This window comes from Sphaerodactylus townsendi, linkage group LG06 (genome assembly GCF_021028975.2).
Source record: "Sphaerodactylus townsendi isolate TG3544 linkage group LG06, MPM_Stown_v2.3, whole genome shotgun sequence".
Taxonomy (NCBI): Eukaryota; Metazoa; Chordata; class Lepidosauria; order Squamata; family Sphaerodactylidae; genus Sphaerodactylus; species Sphaerodactylus townsendi.
This window is the reverse complement of record NC_059430.1, coordinates 103899641-103922958: the sequence shown is the minus strand read 5'-3', so window position 1 is coordinate 103922958 and position 23318 is coordinate 103899641. Positions and strand designations below refer to the sequence as shown.

General features: G+C 48.3%; 1 protein-coding gene across 1 annotated transcript; it reads right to left on the bottom strand.

Annotated features, from left to right (window-relative positions):
* Positions 1–2033: 2033 nt before the first annotated feature.
* Positions 2034–21394, bottom strand: ZC3H12A (zinc finger CCCH-type containing 12A). Its single transcript, XM_048501906.1, has 6 exons — positions 21185–21394; positions 20321–20872; positions 9299–9438; positions 7948–8182; positions 6034–6140; positions 2034–5912 (listed from the first exon to the last, which is right to left on the bottom strand). The coding sequence occupies exons 2-6, from the start codon at positions 20839–20841 to the stop codon at positions 4921–4923; spliced, it is 1995 nt and encodes a 664-aa protein (XP_048357863.1). The 5' UTR covers positions 20842–20872; positions 21185–21394; the 3' UTR covers positions 2034–4920.
* Between the last annotated feature and the right edge of the window lie 1924 nt (positions 21395–23318).

The following is a 23318-nucleotide window of genomic DNA, read 5'->3' as shown; positions in this document are numbered from 1 at the left end:
ATCGAGAGGGGGTGGCAAAACAGAACAGATGGTCTCCCAAATGGGAACGGAGAATCAATCTCCCGCTCTTCAAAACTCCCTGTCGAATCTGGGCTGCCCCTAGAGCAAAATTCACCTCCTGCTTTTGTTTCTGGATTGCAGGGAAATGTTTTGAAATGAAACTAGGTTAGTAAAAACTACATTTCAAAATCCCCTAGTGGCAGGAACAAAACATACCTCTCCATTTTCGACCTCTGACTCTCCCTGCTTTTTTTTTGGGGGGGGGGGAGTGAAGAGGCGAAGCAAGAGGAAGTTTTACTTGCATGTAGCTGAAGTTTAGACCGAACTGTATGGATGCTCTTCTCAACCCCTCCTCCTCACCAAAGGCTGGCTGTCACATGAGAAAAGGCTAAAGGGCAAGGCTGAGCCCCCCCCCCCCACAATGCAAGAAGCAAAGACACAAATAGAAAAAGTCTTCCTGTGTGTCTTCCCCCTACCCCATCTACTAAAAAATCTGCTGGGCAACAGTGGTGTAGTGGTTAAGAGCAGGTGTACTCTAATCTGAAGGAACTGGGTTTGATTCCCCGCTCTGCCGCCTTATCTGGAGAATTCAGATTAGCCTGTACAACACACGCCAGCTGGGTGACCTTGGGCTAGTCACAGTTCTTCTGAGCTCTCTCAGCCCCACCTACCTCACAGGGTGTTTGTTGTGAGGGGGAAAGGAAAAGGAGTTTGTAAACCCCTTTGAGTCTTCTATAGGAGAGAAAGGGGGAATATAAATCCAACTCTTCTTCTTCCAGGGACTTCTGATGGCACACTATACTATTTCTTTTCATTCTCTGGCATCAAAAAGTCTCAGCCTCCCTTGGTATGGGTTCTTGCTTTTCTAATTTAAGTGACCAGCATCCAGCAGGATGAAGCAAACATCTTCATAGCTCATTCTGATTTTTCTCAGCACTGGCAATCTAAGGCATTTTGTGGCGCTGAAAAACTTTTGATGGCTCAGACACCTTGGTGGCCCTAGGATACCCACACCAGAACTGGCTCCTGAATGTACACGCTTTGCATGGAACATACAGAACTAAACCAGACCACCAGTCAATCAAGATTAGTTGTTATCTACTCAGACTGGAGATGAGTTTCAGGCAGAAGTCTTCCCCATTACCTACGGCCTGTTCCTTGTAGCTGTCAGTGATCGAACCTTGGACCTTCTGCATGCTAAGGTGATACTTTGCCACTGAGCCGTAACTCCTCCTTAGCTCCCCCCAATTTCTGCTGCACGCATCTAGCCTTTGCCCAAGCAGAAGGTTGACAAAGACAGGAGTCAGGCTCTTATCACTTCTGCTGCACACAGAGGGCAGGGGACCAGCTTGCCCAGCAGCTGCTTGAAGACGACATCTTGAGAGTGACTTGTGACCATTTCAAATTTGACAGCCTCTAGCTGGGAATGAAGATGGGATTCCTGACAGCTCTGTGGCAGTACGAACAGCTGTTGGGCAAGGATGCCCTCGCAGGCGTCTATGCTCACAGATGCTCCCAAACATTTCCTCCAACTTCCTATTCAGAATCCAAGCAGGGATGGCAGCAAGACAACAGCCCGCTGCTTCTGCTTGCTGAGACTTAAGGGAGCTGGGTATGTTTCGTTTGGTGAAGAGAAGGTTAAGAGGTGACATGTTTAGATATTTGAAGGGATGTCATGTTGGTGAGGGAGCAAGCTTGTTTTCTGCGGCTCCAGAGACTAGAACCAGGAGTAAAGGTGAAGGAAAAGAGATTTCACCTAAACATCAGGACAAACTTCCTGAACGGTAAGGGCTGTTCGACAGTGGAATGCACTACCTTGGAGTGTGGTGGAGTCTCTTTTGGAGATTTTTAAAGAGAGGCTAGATGGCCACCTGTCAGGAGTGCTTTGATTGTTCATTCCTGCATTGCAGGGGGTTGGGCTTGATGGCCCTTGGGGTCTCTTCCAACTCTATGATTCTATGAAAAGGGGGCGGGGAATCATGTGGACAACCCTTTCAAGATCTCTCACTGCAGAATGAAAGGCAGACACATTATGAGCAGCCAGCATTTTTTAATTTGTGCAACACAATCATTGCTTCGAAGAGACAAGTCTGTTTTTTAATATCTTTTTTAAAAGATACAGCAAGCTTCAAGACGTGCTCATTGTCTTTGTTTTTTCAAAAAATTATTATTTAACTCAGCCTCCAGTTGCTGAATAGCAGCCCTGAACCAGTGTGAGCTCAACCAGGGATGGTCAAGTCCAGAGCAAACAAAAGAAAACCAGCAACAGCCAAGGCAACTTTTGTATATAATACAATACCAGTAAAAACAATCTCTTCTGAAATTTACAATAAAAGGTGCAAAGTTATAAGGTTACAATTTTAAAAAGCATTTTGCTTACTACCATGAAACATCACAGTTCTGTGGTGTATCATACTTGACATACAGGGTTTCTGGGTCCGTGTGATTCCCGCGGCACACAGTGCCATGGGGGTGCCGATCTGACCCCGTGGCGCACAGCAGAGGGAAGGGGCAGCAACCCACGCACCAACTGGAAGCTGAGTGCTGTCCACTCTTCCCTCCCCTCTGCGCCACCTGGGAGAGTTTCAGCTTCAACCACAAGATGGACTGTTTAAGAGAATACGTAACGTATATGGAAGGATACAATGTGCATCAACAGGTCAACTGCTCCTGGCCTGCAAATAAATTGGAATGCTTGTAAAAAAAGGGCAGGGACCAGAATCAATTGCTAAAAAGTCATTACAATAAAAAAAATCTCTAACCGTTAATAAGAATATAAGGAGAGGCCTACTGGATAAAAGCAGTGGCCCATCTAACCCAGCATCCTTTCTCAAGCAGTAGCCAACCAGCCACTATGGCCAACAATAGGGCAGAGACCTTCACCTGATGCTGACTGCTGGCACTGGGATTCAGAGGCCTACCGTCTCTGAATGTGGAGGTTTCCTCCACTGTTGACATACTGGGCATCAAGACCAAGCCAACAGAAGAATGAACTAAATCCAGCTTCTCCTCTAACTAGCAAGGCCTCTTTGTACAGTACAGGAGAAAGTCTATCAGTGGAGTGGGTTTGAAAGAGGCATTGAGAGCCCTTGTGCGGCCATCTCAGCTTCCTGCTCTCTAATTAGTTTCAGCAAAAGCATTTGTATCCCTGTGATACTGTTCAAAAGTCCCATTATTGTGCTTTGCTAACTACACAATGGAGAGGGGGCTCCAGAGAGTGCCTTCCAAAGGGTTTTGCAGCCATAGATGTAGCACTCTTTCCAGAGGTACAACTGGGCCAAACTGTGCCCAGGGTGGACTCTGCCCCCCCCCCCCCCCCAGTTCAGCCTGAACAAGTTCAGGCTAAAAAGCAGCCTGTTCAGTTCAGGCTGAAAAAGCCCCCTGGTGGGAACTACACTTCCCAGAAGACCTTGGGAACTTTTTCAGGCTGAACTAAGGTAAGTGAGAGTGGGTGGGGGGAGGGGGCAATTTCCATCCCCAGGCATGTGCCCAGTGTGCAGCACACACCCTTCCCCCTCATAGCTTCGCCTCTGACTCTTCCCACTTCTCTCCAGCTGTGCTGGAAGCTAAAAGCAAATTTCTAAGAAGATTTCCTATAAGGAAGAGAGAGGAACATTCCAAGGAACAACTTCCAGAGAAGACAATGAATTAAACTCTGGCTGCTGACGTTCAGCACAACTGGAACAGATGTTAGAAACTGGACAGCCTTGCATTGCATAATTTGTACACTGATGCTAGTTATGGGGAGGGGTGGCCTGAATAGCCTGAACTCACCAGAGCTTGGAAGCTAAGCAGCGTCAGCCTCCTGGTACTCAGGCGGGAGACCACCGAGGAAGGCAGGAGTTGCTGTGCAGAGGCAGGCAATAACAAGCCACCATTGCTCACCTCTTGCCTGGAAGACCCCACGAGGAGGAACTTCATGGGGTCGCACTGAGATGGCTGCAACTTCACAGCACTCAATTGTTGTTATTAGTGGTGACGAAAGAAAAGAAGCTATACAGAGTGTTAAAAGCCCCACAACCCTGAGAGTGTCTGCTCTTGGGAGAATGCGAGGAGGTCTCAGAAGGCACTTTCAAGCGTTATTTCAAACAATTGTTATTCTGTAGTTACAGGGCTAGAAGCTGATGCTTTTTTTTTAACTTGAAAGGAAAGCTGAGATTATTGCAATGTGAAATGGTATGTGCTGGATTCAAATTTTGTGCTCTGCCCAAAGGCATGTTGTCTGGCAGGCTTCAGCCAGGTAAGAATGACTTGAGAGCCAGAAGCAAGGAATCTGTTGCCTCTGCAAAGCCTCCTTTGTGCTTTCTTCAGCTATTTCACAGAGAAACCATCCATTCACTTCCAAACTCTTCAACGCAGCCATCGGCATTAGAAGCCGGGACTGGGAAACAAAGAGGAAGCCCGGATCCAAACCTCGAATGCCCACCCGACATCTACAGTGCATGGTGAGACTATACCAGAAAGACTATACCAGATCCAGCCAAACTTTGCAGTTGACAGTGACTTCCTAAGGAAGCCAGCATTTTAAACAAGGTCAGACACCCTTCTCCCAGTTTAACCCTTTTGCTCTGTTGTGAGGGTGGTGCCAGTTCATAGCTGATCTTTCCCATACAACCTTGTTTCAGTAACTGCAGCAGGCGGATGCTGAAAAGTGGAATTTCAGAAAGCCCCAAGAAAACCAGCAACTCCATTCCTTAGGGGACCTTCACAGGTGCATGCCCGATCTATTCTTCCTAACCTGCAGACAGACTGGGAATTCCCTTGGCAATGGCCCAGGCTCCTCATCAATGCACACCAGAGCAGAACAGGGCAGTTGCTCATCACAAGTGGCCATCTGCCGTGGCCTTTGGTGCGGCAAGAACCATCTTGGGCATTCCTTAGGAGATTCTCGTCCTCAGGATCTGCTGCCTCTCCAGAGCTTCACACTCGAGGATTCTGAGACTTATAAGTGAGGATCTTGGCAGCCAGCTGCTGAGGATCCAACATCTGTGGGAAGCGGCTCATGACAGCATCCACTAGGTGAGGGTGGAAGATCCCACACAGCTTAACATGCACGTTGGCACGCTCTTCAGCAAAGCGATCAGCTGAGGCCCACTGGCAGGAGTCATTGTAGGTCAGCTGGGGAGCTCTGGCCAAATCTTGTGGTGCTGCAGGGGGAGGCTGGTAAGGCTCGGACCAATACTTCCGCCCAGGGCTCAGAGAAGCGCCGGAGTCAGGAGGCACGCCGTAACTGGAAAAGGAGTGAGCTGCTCTGGGGTGCGACAAATCTGTTCTGTATTGCAAGAAGCCGGCGTTGGAGCCAGGTGCCGAGACGGGTTTGGGATAGCCATGGGGCTGGTAGTGGCTGTAGCTACTGGACTCAGGGCCGGGAGGTAGATGGTAGGCTGAGCTCTGTCCCCTGTGGGCAGTCATCCCCAGGTGCTCCGGGTGGGAATGCTTGCCGTGGCAGGCCAAAGAGCTGGGCCACATCTCAGACAGCTGGTTCTCCAAGGAGCCAATGCCAGAGTCGAGGTGGTCCTGAGACATATAGGACAGGGAGTCCATGTGGGGGGAGAGTGCGGGTGGCTGGTCCCACTCTGGAGGACGGTAGCTGCTGCTGCTACCAACAGGGGTCGCCCCAGCGCTAGTACTGCCTTTGGGCAAGGGTGGTGGTGCATCCCCATGCTTTGCTTTAGAGACACAGCTTTTCTTCTCTGTGGAGGCTTTCAGCAAGGTGATCTTGTCACCCTCGAGGCAGCCCAAGAATTCAGCCTGCACAGGGCGCCGCCCATGTCCTTCTTCCTTGGTGGCGGCACTCCTGGTGGGAGACAGCCTTGCGTTGGCTCGCAGCTCATCAGCAACGGAACGCTGAAGGTGGTTGAGGCGCTCAGGGTGGTAGAATCTGCACTTGATTCCATATGTGCATTTCTTGCCTGCAAGGGAAAGAAAAGGGCAAACTGTGGTACAGGAGTTCTGTGCCCACCCTGGTAGGGCAGCTGCACCCTGAACAGTCTCCCTCCCCCACAAAGGAGACTGGAAGCCCCTTGGCCTCACCATAGGGGCACTGCTGCTTTCTGAGTTCAGGCAGAACCGGCTTCTTTCTCAGGAAGTTGTCCAGGCTGGGGCCATGTCGCCCTAGTGGGTCATCGGGAGGCATGAACCTAAAACAAGATAAGATCCCTGTCAAGGAGCCATTGCCACGGGCCCACGTTGTTAGCACTTTGCTTTGCCCCCATGTGCAAAACCAAATATACAGATTTTTTTTGTGCCGTCAAGTCATAGCTGACTTATGGGGACCCCTGATGGGGTTTCCAAGGCAAGAGATGTTCAGAGGTGGTTTGTCATTGCCTGCCTCCGCACCATGACCCTGGTATTCCTTAGAGCAGTGGTTCTCAATCTTCCTAATGCCGCGACCCTTTAATACAGTTCCTCATGTTGTGGTGACCCCCAACCCTAACATTTATCCATTTTACAGATGGAGAACACTGATAAAGAGAGTCTTAGGCGACCCCTGTGAAAGGGTCGTTCGACCCCCAAAGGGGTCCCGACCCCCAGGTTGAGAACCACTGCCTTAGAGGTTCCCATCCAAATACCTCCCAGGGCCAACCCTGCTTAGCTTCTGAGATCTGACAAGATCAGGTTAGTTCAGGAAAACATATAGATACCAGCACTGATAGTCAGGGTCACAGAAATAACCATAGAAAGACATTTCAGACTAGCTAGTGATGTGGGGAGGGGGCTAAGTCTTTCCTTAGGTCATCTGAGCGGCCTGGACCCATCAGCTCTGCCATCTCACCTCTCTGCTCATGATGTGCTGTCCTTTGGATTGCACACGGGGATCAGGGAGGGATGGAGTAGCCCAGCAGTTAGGAATACCAAGCACCTAATAGGGATGGAGAATCCCACACCCCCAGATCCCACTGCTGCGCCACTGGTCAGAGCTGCAGAGATTTTTTTTTTAATGCAGCTTTATGAACTTACTGGAAGTGACAGAGGGTAGCTCTAGTCACCATTTTTTAGTCGTCATCTGTGAATGTTTATAATCTTTTCACTAATCGTTGATTTGGAAACTGTTTTATGATTATTGTTTTAGAATCAAATATGTAAGCCGTCCTGAGCCTTGGCTAGGTTGGGAAGGGCAGGGTATTAAGTCTAACAACATTTTAAAAGTTCTAGGAATCATCAGAAACTGTATTGTTTTTCCATAGAGTTTCTGGCAATTCCTAGAGCTACCCTTTGTCAGTAAGTACACAAGGCTGTACTTTAAAAAAAAATCTCCCATGATACTGTGCCCTCCCAGCCCTTCCACCAGTTTTATTTATTTATTTATTTGATTTATATGCTGCCCTCTCCACAAGGGTTCAGAGTGGCTTACAACAATAACATACAATAACAATAACAGATAACCGATAAAATTCATTTAAATAAACAACTGAAGTAATTAAATAGTTGCTAAACACTGCCTGGCAACCTTATCAGCAGTGGCAACAACAGGGCTTGTGTGGGTGTGGATTAACAAAGAAACCCAAGGCTGCAGGGCTGTGAGTACCAAGTAACCTGAATGCTTCATGAACTGGCTCACCCCCTCTCCCATCAGTCCAGTTTGGAAGACTAACAGGAACCGCAGGCACATCACCAGTGTTGAAAATCTCCCTCCCCTAGCCCTAATTCAATGAAAAGAGATTTTGGGGGTGCTTTTTCCTCTCCCCTTCCTCAGAGGCATATCTAGGGAAAATGTAGCCCAGTGCAAAATCTACATTTTCCGCCCGTCCCCCCATGACCAAACAACTTTTTTTGCACCAGGTCTTGAAGTCAGTTTATGGAAGGAAGAGGGGTGAGGGGGCAATTTTCTGCCCCCTACGTGACTAAATGGCGGCAGCCCGGGGACATTTGATCCCATATGTCCCCCTGGGTGATATGCCCCTGCGCTTCCTGCCTCCCTCTGCTTTCAAGTTCCCACAGACCTACTTGTCACTGACAAAGGAATACATCAGCAAGCGCTCCTCAATGAACTTCTTCCACTCCGGGCGCTCCATCTGCAGATCTCGGTAGGTGTCATTGGACACGATAATGCCGTCTGACTCATAGGCCAGCTTCACAATGAAGCGGTCATCGTAGCAGACCACTCGCTTGCCCCCCACCCTGCGTGAAGGCGTGAAGACAAGGATCTTCTTCTTCTCAAGGTCACGCAGGATGTGCTGATCTGCAACAGGAAACACCAGAGTCACCACCTGGCCAAGGTCTTGTAAGAGTTGGATATTGACACAGCAAACAAAGCCACTGGGCACCTTGGAGAAAAATCAGTCACGGAACCATGGGGAAAGGAGAGCAGGCAGCATAACCTGACCCAGCTGCAGCCATCTGTCAATAATCCCCGAACGGAGTTTCCCTTCACACCCATGGCACTGTGAACTTCCTCTCCCGCAACCTTCTCTCTGAGAACTCAAGAGCTGCATTGCGTTTTTTTCAGCTTTCTTTTCCTTTATCTACATTGCCATCTCTTCCTGTTTTTCTGACTTGAAGCCGAGGAGACAGAAAACAAACCAAACCAAACCAAACCAGAAGATGCACACATTAAAAATACGAATTTGCCATCTTGGCTGAAGCAAGCCTTCTGCGACTCTGACCAGTATAACTTGCCCTATGAAGGGAAGGGAACTAACCAGGCTGGACAAAAATCACTATGTTTTTTTAAAAAAATCAGATTATAGAAATTTAAATTGATTTTTGGATTTAAATTAGATTTTGTAAATAAAAGGCCTTTTGAGAAGAAATCTATTTAAAGAGTTTAAATGGTTTTACGCTTAAGATACATCATAGTCCAAAGGTATTCATCATTAAATAAGGATTAATTTTAATTATGTAACTTGAGATGAGACTATATATTTGTGCAAGGTTAATTTCTTTTTGGTAAATGAATACCATTATTCCATTAACGATCTCATGCTTCTCTAGAGGTTTCTATAAGATTATTTTGGGCAGTTTTTCCATCTAGAAGATATTATCACACATGCTTAGTTTTGCAGTTCTCAAAACCACGAATTTGTGTCTGCAGAGATAACATGTCTCTTATAATTACCAAATAAACATACAGAGTTGCAAAAAGAAGACCTTAATCCCACTGCTCCTTTGCAAAACACAGAACTAACCCCTTACCTCTTAAATGCCACATTTCAAGAAGTTCAAGGAACGGAAGATTGTTGTGGAATAGTTGCGAATAGTTGCGAGTGGAATAGTTGCAAAAAATCATCTGAATCCATTTACTGAATCAACTGGGATTGTTAAACCCCTTGAAAGCAGAAGGCCAGATTTTTTTTACCTGAGATTGGAACTTCGGGCCTCGACTGCTCCTTTCTCCAAGATGGCACAAAGACCGTGATATCCGTGTGTCCTCGGTCAAGGAACCAGTTCACGGCTAGCAGAATGCCTCGGCAAGAGAAGACGTCTTTATCCCCGTGGCTGCGAAGGGAGGAAGGATTCACAGGCTTAGTGTCCCAGTTCTGACTGGGGCGACTTATAATGGACACTAAACACGCAACAGAACCTTCATGCCAGGTGGGCGATGTGCTCCTCTTTCAAGGAGGCTCACCTGGAAAGCACCACCCAAGACTTCAATTGTTTTGTCAAATTGGCAAGTGGGGATTCAAACTGATCTCCTTGGCTGACCACTTCTAGCCTCTCCACATGTGTACAAACCCCGCTACTACAAAGAACGTCCAGTTCATCCCATCTCTGGGGGTTTTGTAAGATCTCTGCCTAGCCTGCTTCCTCCTCCTTGCAGATGCCAATCCATTTATTTATTTTATTTTTTTGATTTATAAACTGCCCCATCCCCAAGGGGCTCTGGGCGGTGCACAACATTAATATATATACAATTAAATAAGGTTCACAATAGTGACCACACAACAATCAGTATATAACTAAAATCCATTAAAAACGATTAAGACAGCGGTTGACAGATCAATGACAGGCGTCCTATAGCCCGATTCATTAAAATCTCCCCAAAAAGAAGAAGGAGAGGCCAGACTCCTCTCTAGGAGGGTAACATAGATAACCAAAATTCAGATGGTAAAAGAATGCATAAAGCATGAGGGGGGGGGGACCACTCAGCGACTGGACACTCCAAAGGCCTGGCGGAACAACTCAGTCTTACAGGCCCTGCGGAACTCACCAAGGTCCCGCAGGGCCTGGACAGCTGGAGGAAGAGTGTTCCACCAGGCTGGGGCCAGGGCCGTAAAGGTCCTGGCCCTTGTGGAGGCCAGCCGCATCATTGAGGGGCCAGGAACCACCAGCAAATTTGCCTCTGCTGACCGCAGAGGCCGAGTAGGGGCATATGGGGTAATGCGGTCTCTCAGGTACGAGGGTCCCAGGCCGCATAAGGCCTTAAAGGTCAAAACCCACACCTTGAAGATGTGACACCATGTGTCACAGGTTGCTGTATTCCTGCTCATACACAGCTTACTAGGCCTACATTCTTGACACATCTTTACCTTGCCAACCATTGCATTTAACAACTCACCATCACCCTCTGCCAACAACACAATCTGTTCTTCCCCTTATATGGAAGCCAGAAACTGTTACCCCCAGTTACCCCCAGGCATAAACATCTGTGCTTAAGTGTGATCTTCTTCCCTCACAGCTGACAATTTTGGCTTATCAGTCTCCAGGTGGTGGCTGGAAATCTCCTGGGATTACAATTGGTCTCCAAGTGACAGAGATCAGTTCACCTGCAGAAAATGGCCACCTTGGAAGGTGGACACTATGGCATCATACCCCTTTGAAGTCCCTCCCCTCACCATACCCCACCCTCCTCAGGCTCCACCCCCAACTCCCCAGGTATTTTCCAACCCACAGCTGGCTACTCAATGTCTCTGTAAGCAAGAAATGCAGTTTCTCCAGCAAGAAGGTCTGACAGTTTCACAAACTGCCCCCTCCTCCTTGCCCAGGCTAAACTAAACTAAACTGTTGACCAGGCCTCTCAGCCTGGCGGCTTCTTGAATCCTCTGAGCAGATATTCTAGTTGACAACATATCCAGAAAGGTCTTGATGAAGGGGGTCTCATCCCTAGCCAACAACCATGTAACAGAAGACTGGCCGAGGATTTCCCACATTTTAGCTACCTGACTAATTCACTTGTTAAAACACACATTTCCATTGGTATGCAGACGGGTAGTCTGCTCCTTATATTTTAAAAATCTGCTGTATTTAAAACTCAGTATACTCCAGGTAAGATGCTGTGGGGATAAGCAGCCTCCAGTCTTAAGGGGAAACACCATTGGTGAAATGTGCCTCAGTAACTCTTCCGTGTGTTAATGATTGTAGGGAGCCAGTCCCTCCAGAAATCAACATAACATAAGATATATTTTTGTTTTAGGGTTTAAAGGTACCACATCACTCTTATCCAGGTTTGCTTGTGGTTTTTTTTTAAACCCAGCTGATAACTCTACTTGTTGGATACTATGATTCTGTTCTATACTCATTCTCAGCTCAGCCTGTCTTTCCGAGAATCATTGAAGGTGTCTCTGCAAACATATTTCAGTTTGCTAAAAACATATTGCATTATTTCTATGCAGCACGACATATCCTCTTTTTAAAAACCTAAAACATGGTGGGTAGAGAATCCCGAGGATCATGTAAGGACACTGTGGGGGAGGCTTCAGCGTACATCAGATATGCGAGGGAAGCCAGGACTAAAAAAAGGTTTACTCTGGGCTGTGTGAAATCTGTTGCAAAGGCGATTTCACACAGAATCACATCAGCAACTAGACAGCTGGGAAAAATCACCCCAGTGTGAAAGGACCCCTAGAGACTTGGAGGTGGGTAACACAGAGCTTATTTTTCCAGAGAGATAGCAGCATCTACGGCCAAAGATTTTTATTCCCTTCACTCCTGGTGATTAGATAAGCTCTCCAAATCCATTTATATCAAGTTCTTAAAAACTCAGGGTGCTTTCCTGTTTACGACTGAAAGCCAGCTGGCTGAGCAGCACTTCAAGCGTAAGGCCCTTCACCAGAGGCAAAGCAAAAGCATCTTTGATGGTTTTCTTACTACTAGCAGCAGCAAACATCAGTTTTCACCCTCACACATGCCAACCTCTCGGTCTCAGCTCTTGCTTTGTTGCTACAAAGTAAAAAATCTCCCCTCCCATACACACACCACAACCAGACCTGGATGGATGCGGCGAGCCCATGCTCTCCTCTCAGAAGCTATGTAGGGTCAGCCCTGGTAAGGACTTGGGTAGGAGACCACCAAAGAAGTTCAAGGATTGATGTGGAGAGGTCATTTGCTACATAAAGGCAGGCAACAGTGAACCAGCTCTGAGCATCTTTTGTCTTCAAAACCCTATAGCTGTGGTGGCGAACCTTTGGCACTCCAGATGTTACGGACTACAATTCCCATCAGCCCCTGCCAGCATGGACAATTGGCCATGCTGGCAGGGGCTGATGGGAATTGTAGTCCGTAACATCTGGAGTGCCAAAGGTTCGCCACCACTGCCCTATAGGATTGCTGCAAGCCCACCAGGCCTTAACAGCATCTTCTGCCACCCCTCCCCACTTCCAGTTAATCTGCAACATGAGTGCCAATAAACTGGTAAGCTCAGATTTGGAGAGATCTGGTGCACTGACTGATTTGTGGTGGGGCCCCAGGGCAGCCCATCCACCTCTTCATAGGCACTCCAGATTCTATTCTTGCCCCTTCCCACATAATTCCATGCTATGCAAAAGGGGAAGGTACACAACCAAAGTGAAAAGAAGAAAACTTGTACCAACCAGGATACAATAATTACTTCAAACATTTTTGTCTCCTGCTGGAATAGCAATTTACTTAAAGAAACCAAAATAATTTTACAATACAATAACAAGATGTTTTGGAAAAAATTATTACATCTCTCCCACTGAAGTAACGAAAAAAACTTTTTGTATACAGTTTAGAATGGCACAGCAGTATAATCTTAACACAAAGATAACAGCTGGCCAGATTCTAGATAAGTAACTGGCCTCGTTATACTTCAAGGCTGTTAAAGGCAGGTCAAGGTTTTTCTAAAGTACAGTAGTGCTTATAATCAAGGAGGAGGACAGCGCTCTGCAATTAGTTTATTCTTATGCTTCACGAAATGTTTTGGTTACTTATAAGTAAATTGCTACTCCAATGGGAGACAAAAATGTTTGAAGTAATTATTGTAGCCTGGTTGGTACAAGTTTTCTTCTTTTCACCTTCCCACATAATGGCAGCTAATAAACTCCTCCATCCCCAGCACAATTATTCTGGATTAAAGAGCAAAACTTTTTGCTTTCTTGCTTTTTTTTTAAGAAAAAAAGCTGGGTCCAAATCTCATTTGGGTAATTATACAGTGCAGCAAAATTCAAATTCCTCTTGCAGTTTCATCAGAGGGTGAAATTCATTTCCTGTTCCCAGCAAAGGAGCCCTGCCAACTATGCCACGGAGGCTTGCCAAAATATAATGGCTCCTGACAGGAGAGGCAAATGAGAAGGCTTCTCTTTCTTCAGACACAATGAAGAAAAAAAACCCCATTATCTTAAACTGGTTGTGGCGGGTTTTCCGGGCTGTGTGGCCGTGGTCTGGTAGATCTTGTTCCTAACGTTTCGCCTGCATCTGTGGCTGGCATCTTCAGAGGTGTATCACAGAGAGAAGTGTGTTACACAGTGTGTGTGTGTGTGTGTGTGTGTGTGTGTAAGCCTTCGACAACACATTATCTTAAAAGATTCAATGTGCTCGTTTTTGGCCCTGACCTGGATAGCCCAGGGTCTCGAAGTGCTAAGCAAGGTCAGCCCTGGTTAGTACTTGGATGGGAGACCACCAAGAAGGTCCAGGATTGCTATGCAAAGGCAGGCAGTGGCAAACCAACTTTGCTCAGCTCTTGCCTTCAAAATCCATATGGGGTTTTCAAATAACAAACATAAACAAACGAGCCCCAAAACATTTGGCTCTGGAGTCACTTATTCTAAAAGGCTTTCAAGAGAGGGACTGTATAGCAGTTCAGATAGTGCCTTATTTTACTTGGAAGAGATTGAGTTAGGAGATGTGTGTGGGCAAGCTGAATGTTCCATTAAGAAAGCCTCTTGTTGATTATTAGACACCATGGCCTTTTCCAGAGCTTTTCAGCTCACAGAATCACAGAGTTGGCGGGTCATACAGGCCATCTAGTCCAATCCCTTGCCCAATGCAGGAGCAACCTAGAGCAGTGATTCTCAACCTGAGGGTTGGGGCCCCTTTGGGGCTCGAACAACCCTTTCAACCCTTTCACAGGGGTCGCCTAAGACTCTCTGCATCAGTGTTCTCCATCTGTAAAGTGGATAAATGTTAGGGTTGGGGGTCACCACAACATGAGGAACTGTATTAAAGGGTCGCGGCATTAGGAAGGTTGAGAACCACTGGCCTAGAGCATCCCAGACAAGCGTTCATCCAGCCACTGCTTGAAGGGAGCCAGTTCTGTCGTGACTTCTAGAAACCTGCGGCCTGATCCCATAGGCCCTCTGGAAGCCAAATCTTCCAAAGCCCTGGCTTCATATCCCTGGTTATCCAGGATTAACAGAGATTTGTACCATGAACCCCTGGGAAGACAGATGGGCAAATGCCCTCATAGGCCAATCCACTGTGGAGTTTCAAAAAGATCCAGCCCTAGATGTTGCCCACACCTGCCCCAGTTCAGAAAGACCTATAAAAAGCAAGTGATTTCTTTGTGTGTCTTGTAGCTCGTCATGATGACAACTTGTCTGGTCTGCCACCGAATCCCAGAGAGACGCTGCTTGTTCAGCTCCGCAGGACTGACTGAGCACACCTGGGAGCATTTGTTGCATTAGAACCTGTTACGGGATACACAATCGCTGGGGAATCCCCGATCAAAACAAACCCAGCCCTTTTTTTTTCCCCCTGGCAGGAACCTGCAAGCCTGCTGCGCTACCACAGCACAATAGCAGTCTAGCTTGTTGTAGTTGGCTCTGTTTCAGAAGGCCTCCCCCCCCCTCTTTTACCTGCTAGCCTCAGTTGCAGAATGCTGGGAGGAAGTGACCGACCGGCCTTCCTTCCCTGGTTCAGAAACTCCAGGGAAGGGCTATGACCTGGCAGAAAGAACAACTTCTGCTCTTTCCCTTCTCTGGTGCAGCCAGGAACAACAAATGCACCCCAAGACTCCTGCCTTCTCTAAGCACAGATTTACAATCACAGTGTGGTTCAGGAGGGTAGCCAACCCGTGTTGGTCTGTCACAAAAGAACAACATTCAGAACTTGCTCCATTGCTGTGAATGTCCCTGTGGAAGGTCACATTCGCTGAAATGAAGTTTAATGCAAGACAGAGCTTATCCCTAACCATGTGGGACCATAGCATAGTCTGCCCATGTTCAGATTGCCTGCCGCTCTTACCCCCAACAGTTCACCACAACTCTTCTCAAACAGCTTCAATCTGAACCACAGCCTTTCTCAGGAGGGCCCATTTGCAAATCTTTTTCTTGGGACTTATGGACTGGAATTCTTTTAAGTGCCATCAGTGCAGCAGCAGCAGAATTTGGATTTATACCCCGCTTTTCTCAACTGTAAGGGTTTCTCAAAGCGGCTGACAAACTCCTTCCCTTCCTCTCCTCACACCAGACACCTTGTGAGGTAGGTGGGACTGAGAGAGTTCTGAGAGAACTGTGACCAGCCCAAGGTCACCCAGAAGGCTTTGTGTGGAGCAGCAGGGAAACAAATCCAGTTCCCCGGATAAGAGACCACTGCTCATGTGGAGGAGTGGGGAATCAAACCCGGTTCTCCAGATCAGAGTCCGTCGTTCTTAACCACTACACCACGCTGGCTCTCAGTGCTCCATCAGGTATCACATCACTCCAACTATTCCTTCCCCATTTTGTGAACTTGAGTATTTTAGTGATGTGAAAGCTCCACACTTCCACTGTACAACTCCCACAAAAGAGGGGCACATCCAGCAGTGCTGAATAAACCACGCAAGGGAAAATGCATGCACTCCCAGAAAGTGGTCAGCCTCATTACTCCCCACTCAGACCTTTTCAGTTCATAGAATCGTACAGTTGGAAAGGGCCATAAAGCCCATCTAGCCCAACCCCCTGCTAGATGCAGGAGTATTTTGGATCCTTGCCCTTGATACCAATAGAGAAATGCATCCACTCATAGTGCTACAGGAGGCAGGGCTCAGGACACGAATGGAAACATGCCCTTCTTTACTTGCATAGGAACAGTTCCTTTTGTTCCACCTTGAAACCCAGGCTGTTTTCTCCATAGGTGATGCAGAAAGCAAAGGCTGTCCCCTAGGCAGGAAGTCAAGTCTCAGCCCAGTCTTGAATTCACTAGCAGGGTTGCAAGTTTTTTGTTGTGACAGACCACCTATTTCTGTGCCTTAAAAGCCCTCCAACATGAAGCAATAGAGTGGATGAAGTGTCCCTGGTCACCACCTCTCTATGCCAAGGAAAGTAGCAGTGGCGTAGTGGTTAAGAGCAAGTGCACTCTAATCTGAAGAACCGGGTTTGATTCCCCACTCTGCCTCTTGAGCTGTGGAGTCTTATCTGGGGAACTAGGTTAGCGTGTACACTCCCACACACGCCAGCTGGGTGACCTTGGGCTAGTCACAGCTTTTTAGAGCTTTCTCAGCCCCATCCACCTCACAGGGTGTTTGTTGTTTGTGGGGAGGGGGAAGGGAAAGGAGATGATAAGACTCTTTGAGTCTCCTTACAGGAGAGAAAGGGGGTGTATAAATCCAAAACTCTTCTTCTCTCTCTTCTTTACCTGCTTAATTTCTGCAGCCAGGAGCAAGGCCCATAACATAGAGACACACACACCACACCACCTTGTGGATCTATCAACAAGTTAGGATTGAGCTGAGACTTGCTTGTGGGTCAGGCCTAGAAAAAAAGTCCTGCCAGTCCTACTCACTCAATTCACAGACCACAGGTACACCACGCTCTCCGTCTGCAATGATACCAGAAGTTGTTTGCAGCCATGGTGGCCCACAAATCAAAAGCAAACCACATTCCGCCTAACACCTCCTGTGGATTATGGTTTGTAACAGCACCAGCCTTCTTGAAAGAGCTACAGGAAGCTTAGTTAATACATGCAAAGAAAGACCTTTGGGAAAGTGCTTAATTGAACCATAGGATGCCGAAAATGACTGGTCGGCAAAGAAAAAAGAAGGCAGCTGCCATAAGGTAAACCTTCAATATACCACAGAGTTGGACCCAGTGGAGCTTGGAAAGGGGTTTCTCTGAACCAGACGGTTCAAAAAGGTTACAATTGCCAAGCAAGTGTCAAGAGAACTGAATGAGTTTTCCGGAAACACAGCTTAGCTGAGTTTTCTTCTCTGATTTGAAAAGGCAATGGATTTCCTGTGCCCCTTTGGCCTCCCAAACACTTCCTGAAAGAGGGGAAGCTACTACTGATCAACTGAGCAAGAGAGACAAACACACACATACTTCTTTGGGGAATCCAGTATGATATCCCATTGATGAAACAGGAAGGTTTTTTAAATCCAAGCACAAACATGGGTTTCTCTCAAGCAAGCACATGCTGTTTCTTCCTCTCTCACGCTCAGAGGATTTGCATACTCTGCTTTCTAGAAGCCCCGTGGAGCCGCAAGAGCAGAGGTGAACAGGCTCATCTGATGTGGCAACAGCTGTGAAAAATTCCCTTCGAAGGAAGTGGAGACCAATTCTTTCCCGGAGACACACCCCGTCATGATTTGCATGCTGCTGCTGCAGATTAATCCCGGGGAATCCATAAGGCCTCTTTTCTCACTACACTCATTGCAGGAAGTTGCCCAGTAAAAATTCCCTTCCTGAGCAAATGGAGGAAAGGGAGGGAGGTTGCTCAGAAAACATCCAGCTTGGTTCAGGATGCAAATTGCTCCAGCCAAGGGGGAATCCTGGAAAGAGATGCCAGAGCTACAGGGGAAATGAGCACCTTTGGAGATCAGGAAAAATATGCAAATGGTTGACAGCCAAGCGAGCTCCAGAGGAAGAAACTGAACAGCATCTCAAGGGGGTGGGTGGGTTGGTGTCCCTTGTCCCCCCCACGAGATTCTCCCCAATGTTCAAATTAATCCCCAAGTGCAATGAATGTGGATACACCAACAGTTCATGATCCCAAAATAAGGGGACGTCATCACCCCTGCAGATGCTTTTAGAAACTTCTAAAAGACCCCAAATTTTGCCACATCAGGCAGCAAAGAACTGTGCCCCCACCCCATGACTGAGACCTTTCTCTGCTTCAGAATCTACTCTTGTCCCAGCTTTGGGGGTGTGGGAGAGAAGAGATTAGCTTTCCCTTTCTCAGCATCACAGAACTTTGTGATAGGAATGATGTCCTAAAAAGCAGCGATTTTTGGTCTGGGATGTTTGAATCTCATAGACCAGAGGTCTGCAACCTGCGGCTCTCCAGATGTTCATGGACTACAATTTCCATCAGCCCCTGCCACCATGGTGGCATCGAATTTTAATTTGCTAGTGTTGGTACCCAGTATTGTTATTTACTGGTTTTAATTATTTACTGTATATTGCTTTTAAAGTTCACTTGATTGTTTTAATGTTTTGTGTTGTGACCTGCCCTGAACCATTGCCTTTTATTTACATTTAAATAAATAAAAGCATGGCCAATTGGCCATGCTGGCAGGGGCTGATGGGAATCATAGTCAATGAACATCTGGAGGGCCAAAGTTGGACACACCTGTTCTAGAGACTGGCACAGAACTCCACTCTGGGAAGTTTCTGAATACCTGCAAATGGAATCTGTGCAGGGAATCAGTCAAACAGCACTTAGCACCCTCAGAATTGCAGAATTCATGGGTGTAGAACATAGGTGTCAAATTCGCAGCCCTCCAGATGTTATGGACTACAGTTCCCATCATCCCCTGCCAGCATCATGCAGTCCATAACATCTGGAGGGCTGTGAATTTGACACCTGTGGTGTAGAAGAAATGCAGGTGGAGCCTGGGAAGTCAGGTATTAGCTTTTGAAGGAAGAGATGGTGAGATTCAAGTCCATCTCAAAATCACAGCCTCTAAATCCCTTCTAATCCCAGACACGTGAGAGAATTGAGGGTTCTCACTAAAGTTCATTCTGGACATGCTCAGAGATATTCTTGTATTCTAGGGTAGATTCTGGGCCAAGCTGGAGTCAGCCTGTTGATCTAAGTGACCAACAGGGCAATCCAAAGCAGAGATAGATCCTTGCAAATTAACTGAATTCAAAGGTCCTTGAAAGATGCAATTCTGATTAGGATCCCATTGCAAATCTGCTGCTTGACAGAGTAAGGATTGGGTGCTGGGTTTCCCCTGTGCTGTGCTGACTTGAATGGCCCAATCTCATCAGATCTTGGAAACGAAGTCCAAGGTTGCTATATAAAGGCAAGCAATACCAAACCACTTCTGAACGTCTCTTGCCTTGAAAACGTTATGGGGTCCCTATATGTTAGCAGTGACCCGACAGCACTTTCTACTATCCTCTAAGTTCTAATTAAGCACTATAACCATTCATACCATACTGGCTGGCTATCAGATTCCTTCCCACACACGACACTCCTTCAAGCCAGGCAGTTCTGTTCCACCTGGACTGTGATGGGGCAGCGATGGCAAAAACAGAGTTTGCCCTACATTGTCTAAACCTTCCCTTGTGTGTGTATGTTGTGTAACATGCTTTTGAGTCACTGCTGACTTATGATGACCCCACAGGAGTTTGAAGGCGAGCGAGAAGCAGAAGTGGTTTGCCACCATCTTCCTCTGCAAACCCTTCTTTGGTGGTCTCCCATCCAAATACGGAGATCGAGCTATACCACACATTCCTGAATCTTCTCACGGTGCAGCCTTATGACCAAAATCCGGAAGCCCGTGCCTCGGCAGAGAAGTCACAACATGACCAGCCACCCCACACCTCTTCCAAAGACACGTAGAGTGAAATTACTTGCCAAGCCACATCCGAGGCGACGTTACATAAAGGAGTTTGGCAACATGGCAGGTTTTAAATTGTGCTGTAGCCAAAGCAGAAAACACAACCCTCCCCCGGGGTAGGGCAGCTGGGGAACAGAACTGTGTTGTCGATGTGGTCTACTGCTCTCGGCAAACAGCCAACGAAGCAGGTTGTAGAGATGCCAGAGAGCAGCAGTCCACCCTTTCCCCAGGGTAAGGCAGCTAGAGAATAGATCTGTGCTATGAATATGGTCTGCTGCTCTCAGTAGACAGCCAATGAAGCCCATCAGGGGGGCCAGAGCCTGGCAATCCATGGAAATTGAACTTATCAAGAGTTTTGCAGAGAGTCCCCAGACCGGGATTAGGAGCAAAACAGCCAGAGGTAATGCTGGCAGGGGTTGAGAGAGAGGAGGATCATACCTCATGGCAACATTGCTTCCATCTATGACGACAGGCCGCAAGTTCTCGTCCTCCTTCCGCTCCAAAGGCACGGCAGGCAGGACGCTCCTGTGCTGCGCAGGCACCGGCGGCTCCGGGGCTTCCTGTGCAGCGTCGGCCGGATCTCGCTCCCCCGCCGCCACGCCGTGCTTCACCAGCTCCCCCAGGACAGTGTTGGTGTCCGCGTTCGAGCCCAGCTTCTGGAGGACCACCCAGATCTCTTCGGCGGAGTAGCCCAGCTTGCGAAAGAAGTCCACTCGCAGCTGCATCTCGGCGCGCTCTTGCTCGTGCCAGCTCTGCAGCTCGGGGTCTGCCAGGCTGGGCGCGCCGTGCTGCTCCTCCGGGGTCCTGCCCCGAGAACAGGGCGCCGCCACGTTCAGGCTCAGGTAGCCGCTTTCGAAGGGCGCGCTCTCCCGGGGCTCCTTCTGCGGGCGCGGGCGGGACGGTCCCGGGTCGCTCCAGCCGGGAAAGCCCCGGGCGGGCGAGACGCCGTCCAGATCCATGGCCTGGCGCGTCCTCAGTGCGCCCCGCCACCTGCAAGCCAAAGAGAAGGGCGCTCAACTCTCGCCGGGGCAAGGCAGGAGCAAAACGCCCGGCGGCGCAGGCGCTCCCCTCCTCCTCATGCCCACTGCGCACCTGCGTCCGGAGAGCTGCACCCCCGGCCAACCCCACAAGCTCCTCCCCACCAACCAGCGCTCCACCGCCCCGCACAAGGCCCCGCACGGAAGAGCGCCACGACCCTTTCCTCGCTCGTCCCCGAGCCAAGCCAAGCCACCCTCCGCCCCAGTCCAAGAAGCGCCAGGGCCCGGCCGGAGGTCCGAGACTGAAGCTCCCTGTCGGCCGTACCCAGCTGCCGCCGCTCCTCCATGGGGCCAACGGGAAGCTGGCCGCGCCCGCCGCTTTATACCGGAGCTTGGAAGGAGGCCACCCAGAGGCGGGACAGCGGCCGCCGCTTCCTGACCCGCCCGCCCGCGTGGGGCTGCTCCAGCGCCGCCTCTCGCCACTCCGGGGAGGGCTTGAAGCGACAGGCTTCCGCCTCCGAAGCCTCAGCCCTTTCTCCGGGACCTGGCAGAAGAATGGGCTGCATGGGGGCGAGGAGGGGGGGCTCTTCTTCCACGTGGTGGGGCTGGGGTTTCGCGCAGCCCCTGCAGAGGCTGTGCGTTCCGGGACGCCGCCTTTATTCCGCTTAATTGTTTGTTTGTGAGGGGGGAAGGGCAAGGAGATTGTAAGCCCCTTTGAGTCTCCTACAGGAGAGAAAGGGGGGATATAAATCCAAACTCTTCTTCTTCTTAACATTTTTACGCGTAGGCCAAAAAGAAAGAGAGAGACTCGCATTTAAGAATCCCTGTTTGGCATCAAATCGCAGCCGTATTTGAGATTTTTTTGGACCTAAATTGAGGCGCCACACAACTTAAGATCAGCCAGCTGCAGGCCCCTTCTGCACATGCAGAATAATCACTTTCACTCCACTTTCACAATTGTTTGCAAGTGGATTTTGCTGTTCCGCACAGTAAAATCCAGCTGCAAAGGACATTGAAAGTGCATTATTCTACATGTTCGGAAGGGACCTAAGAGTGTCGGGCTAGAATCTAACCCTCGGTCTGCAGTATAGGTGACCTGCTGTCAGCCTGATCTACCTCACAGGGCTGTTGTGAGGGTAGAAGAGAAGAGGATAATGTCAGCCTTTGGTCCCCCACTGATGAGTAAGGTGGGGTATAAATGAACTCAATAAATAAATAGGAACCGCTTGCAAAGTACAACTCGTCTTCCGTGTATCCTGTGTCAACTGAGAGTGGAATGCAGAATTTGGGTACTGCCTGTTTCAGAAGTGACCAGGTTCTTAGAGGTGAGGTTTACAAATGTCTTTTTGTTTCATCATGCATTTCTGTTTGATAAAAGCACTGATCTGTTGTCTGCCCTCCTAAGCAGAACTAAGGACATCAGGAATGTGTTCTTGGGACTGCTCTGAATGTGTGGACCTTTCCCGGATAAGCGGCCCATTGTCAGGTGGCAGCAGAAACCTACTCAATTTTGATATCCTCAGCTGTCCATCAGCCACATGTAAAGGGAAGTGGTTCTCATATCAGTGTGTATGCATGTGATGCCCAGTTTAAACATGTTGGGAGTGCAAAAGAAACACCCACATGAGCCCTTGCATGTGCTTAGTTTAAAGCGGATTGCTACTTGTGCATTGCACAAGCGCAGCTTGGTTTCATTGAGACTGTGCGAAGGCAAAGATCTGCAGGCGAGTCCTTTAATCTAAGCCAGTATCAGGTTTACTGATTTCTTCATTTCATTTTTGCTCTGTCTTTTTCCCCAATAAGATCCAAAGTGGCTTGCATCACTCTCCTCGACTCCATTTTACTCTGACAACAACCCTGTGAGGTAGGTTAGAGTGATTGGGCATGATTGGCCCAAGATCCCCTGGCAAGCATTCATGGCAGAGTGGGAATTGAGGCTGGGGCATGACACTAACTGTTACCCCACACTAAATAGCCGGTTCAGAGTTTATAGAAACAAATTGCAAAAATGAGATATGCAGCAGTTAAAAAAATTATTCCCAAGTTAGTGTGCTTTGATTACACTTTAGTGCAAGGCAATTTGAGATCCTGCCACTGCTTTCATCCCCCCCCCCCCTCTCCCAAACACACTGACTTGATTGTGCTTTTTGAGCCTCTTGCTGTGATTTTGATCTCAGGCTGCAGAGATTCTTTGGTGCATAAACACTGTTGCAGAAAAGCACTAATTTCAACCCCTATCAAGTCCATTTGATTTGAGATGAGCAGATGCCATTACGTTGTACAGCACCACACAGTCCATTCAGCAAGAGGGCAGGCTAGAAAGACCACTGCTGACCTGAAGCTTCACTTCTACCTGGGTTTTATCTGGGGCCAGGAATGAACAGCTGTGAATGTAAAGGGTGTATGCATGGGATAAAACAACAATTCTGTTATCTGCATTGATTCCCACAACAAATCAA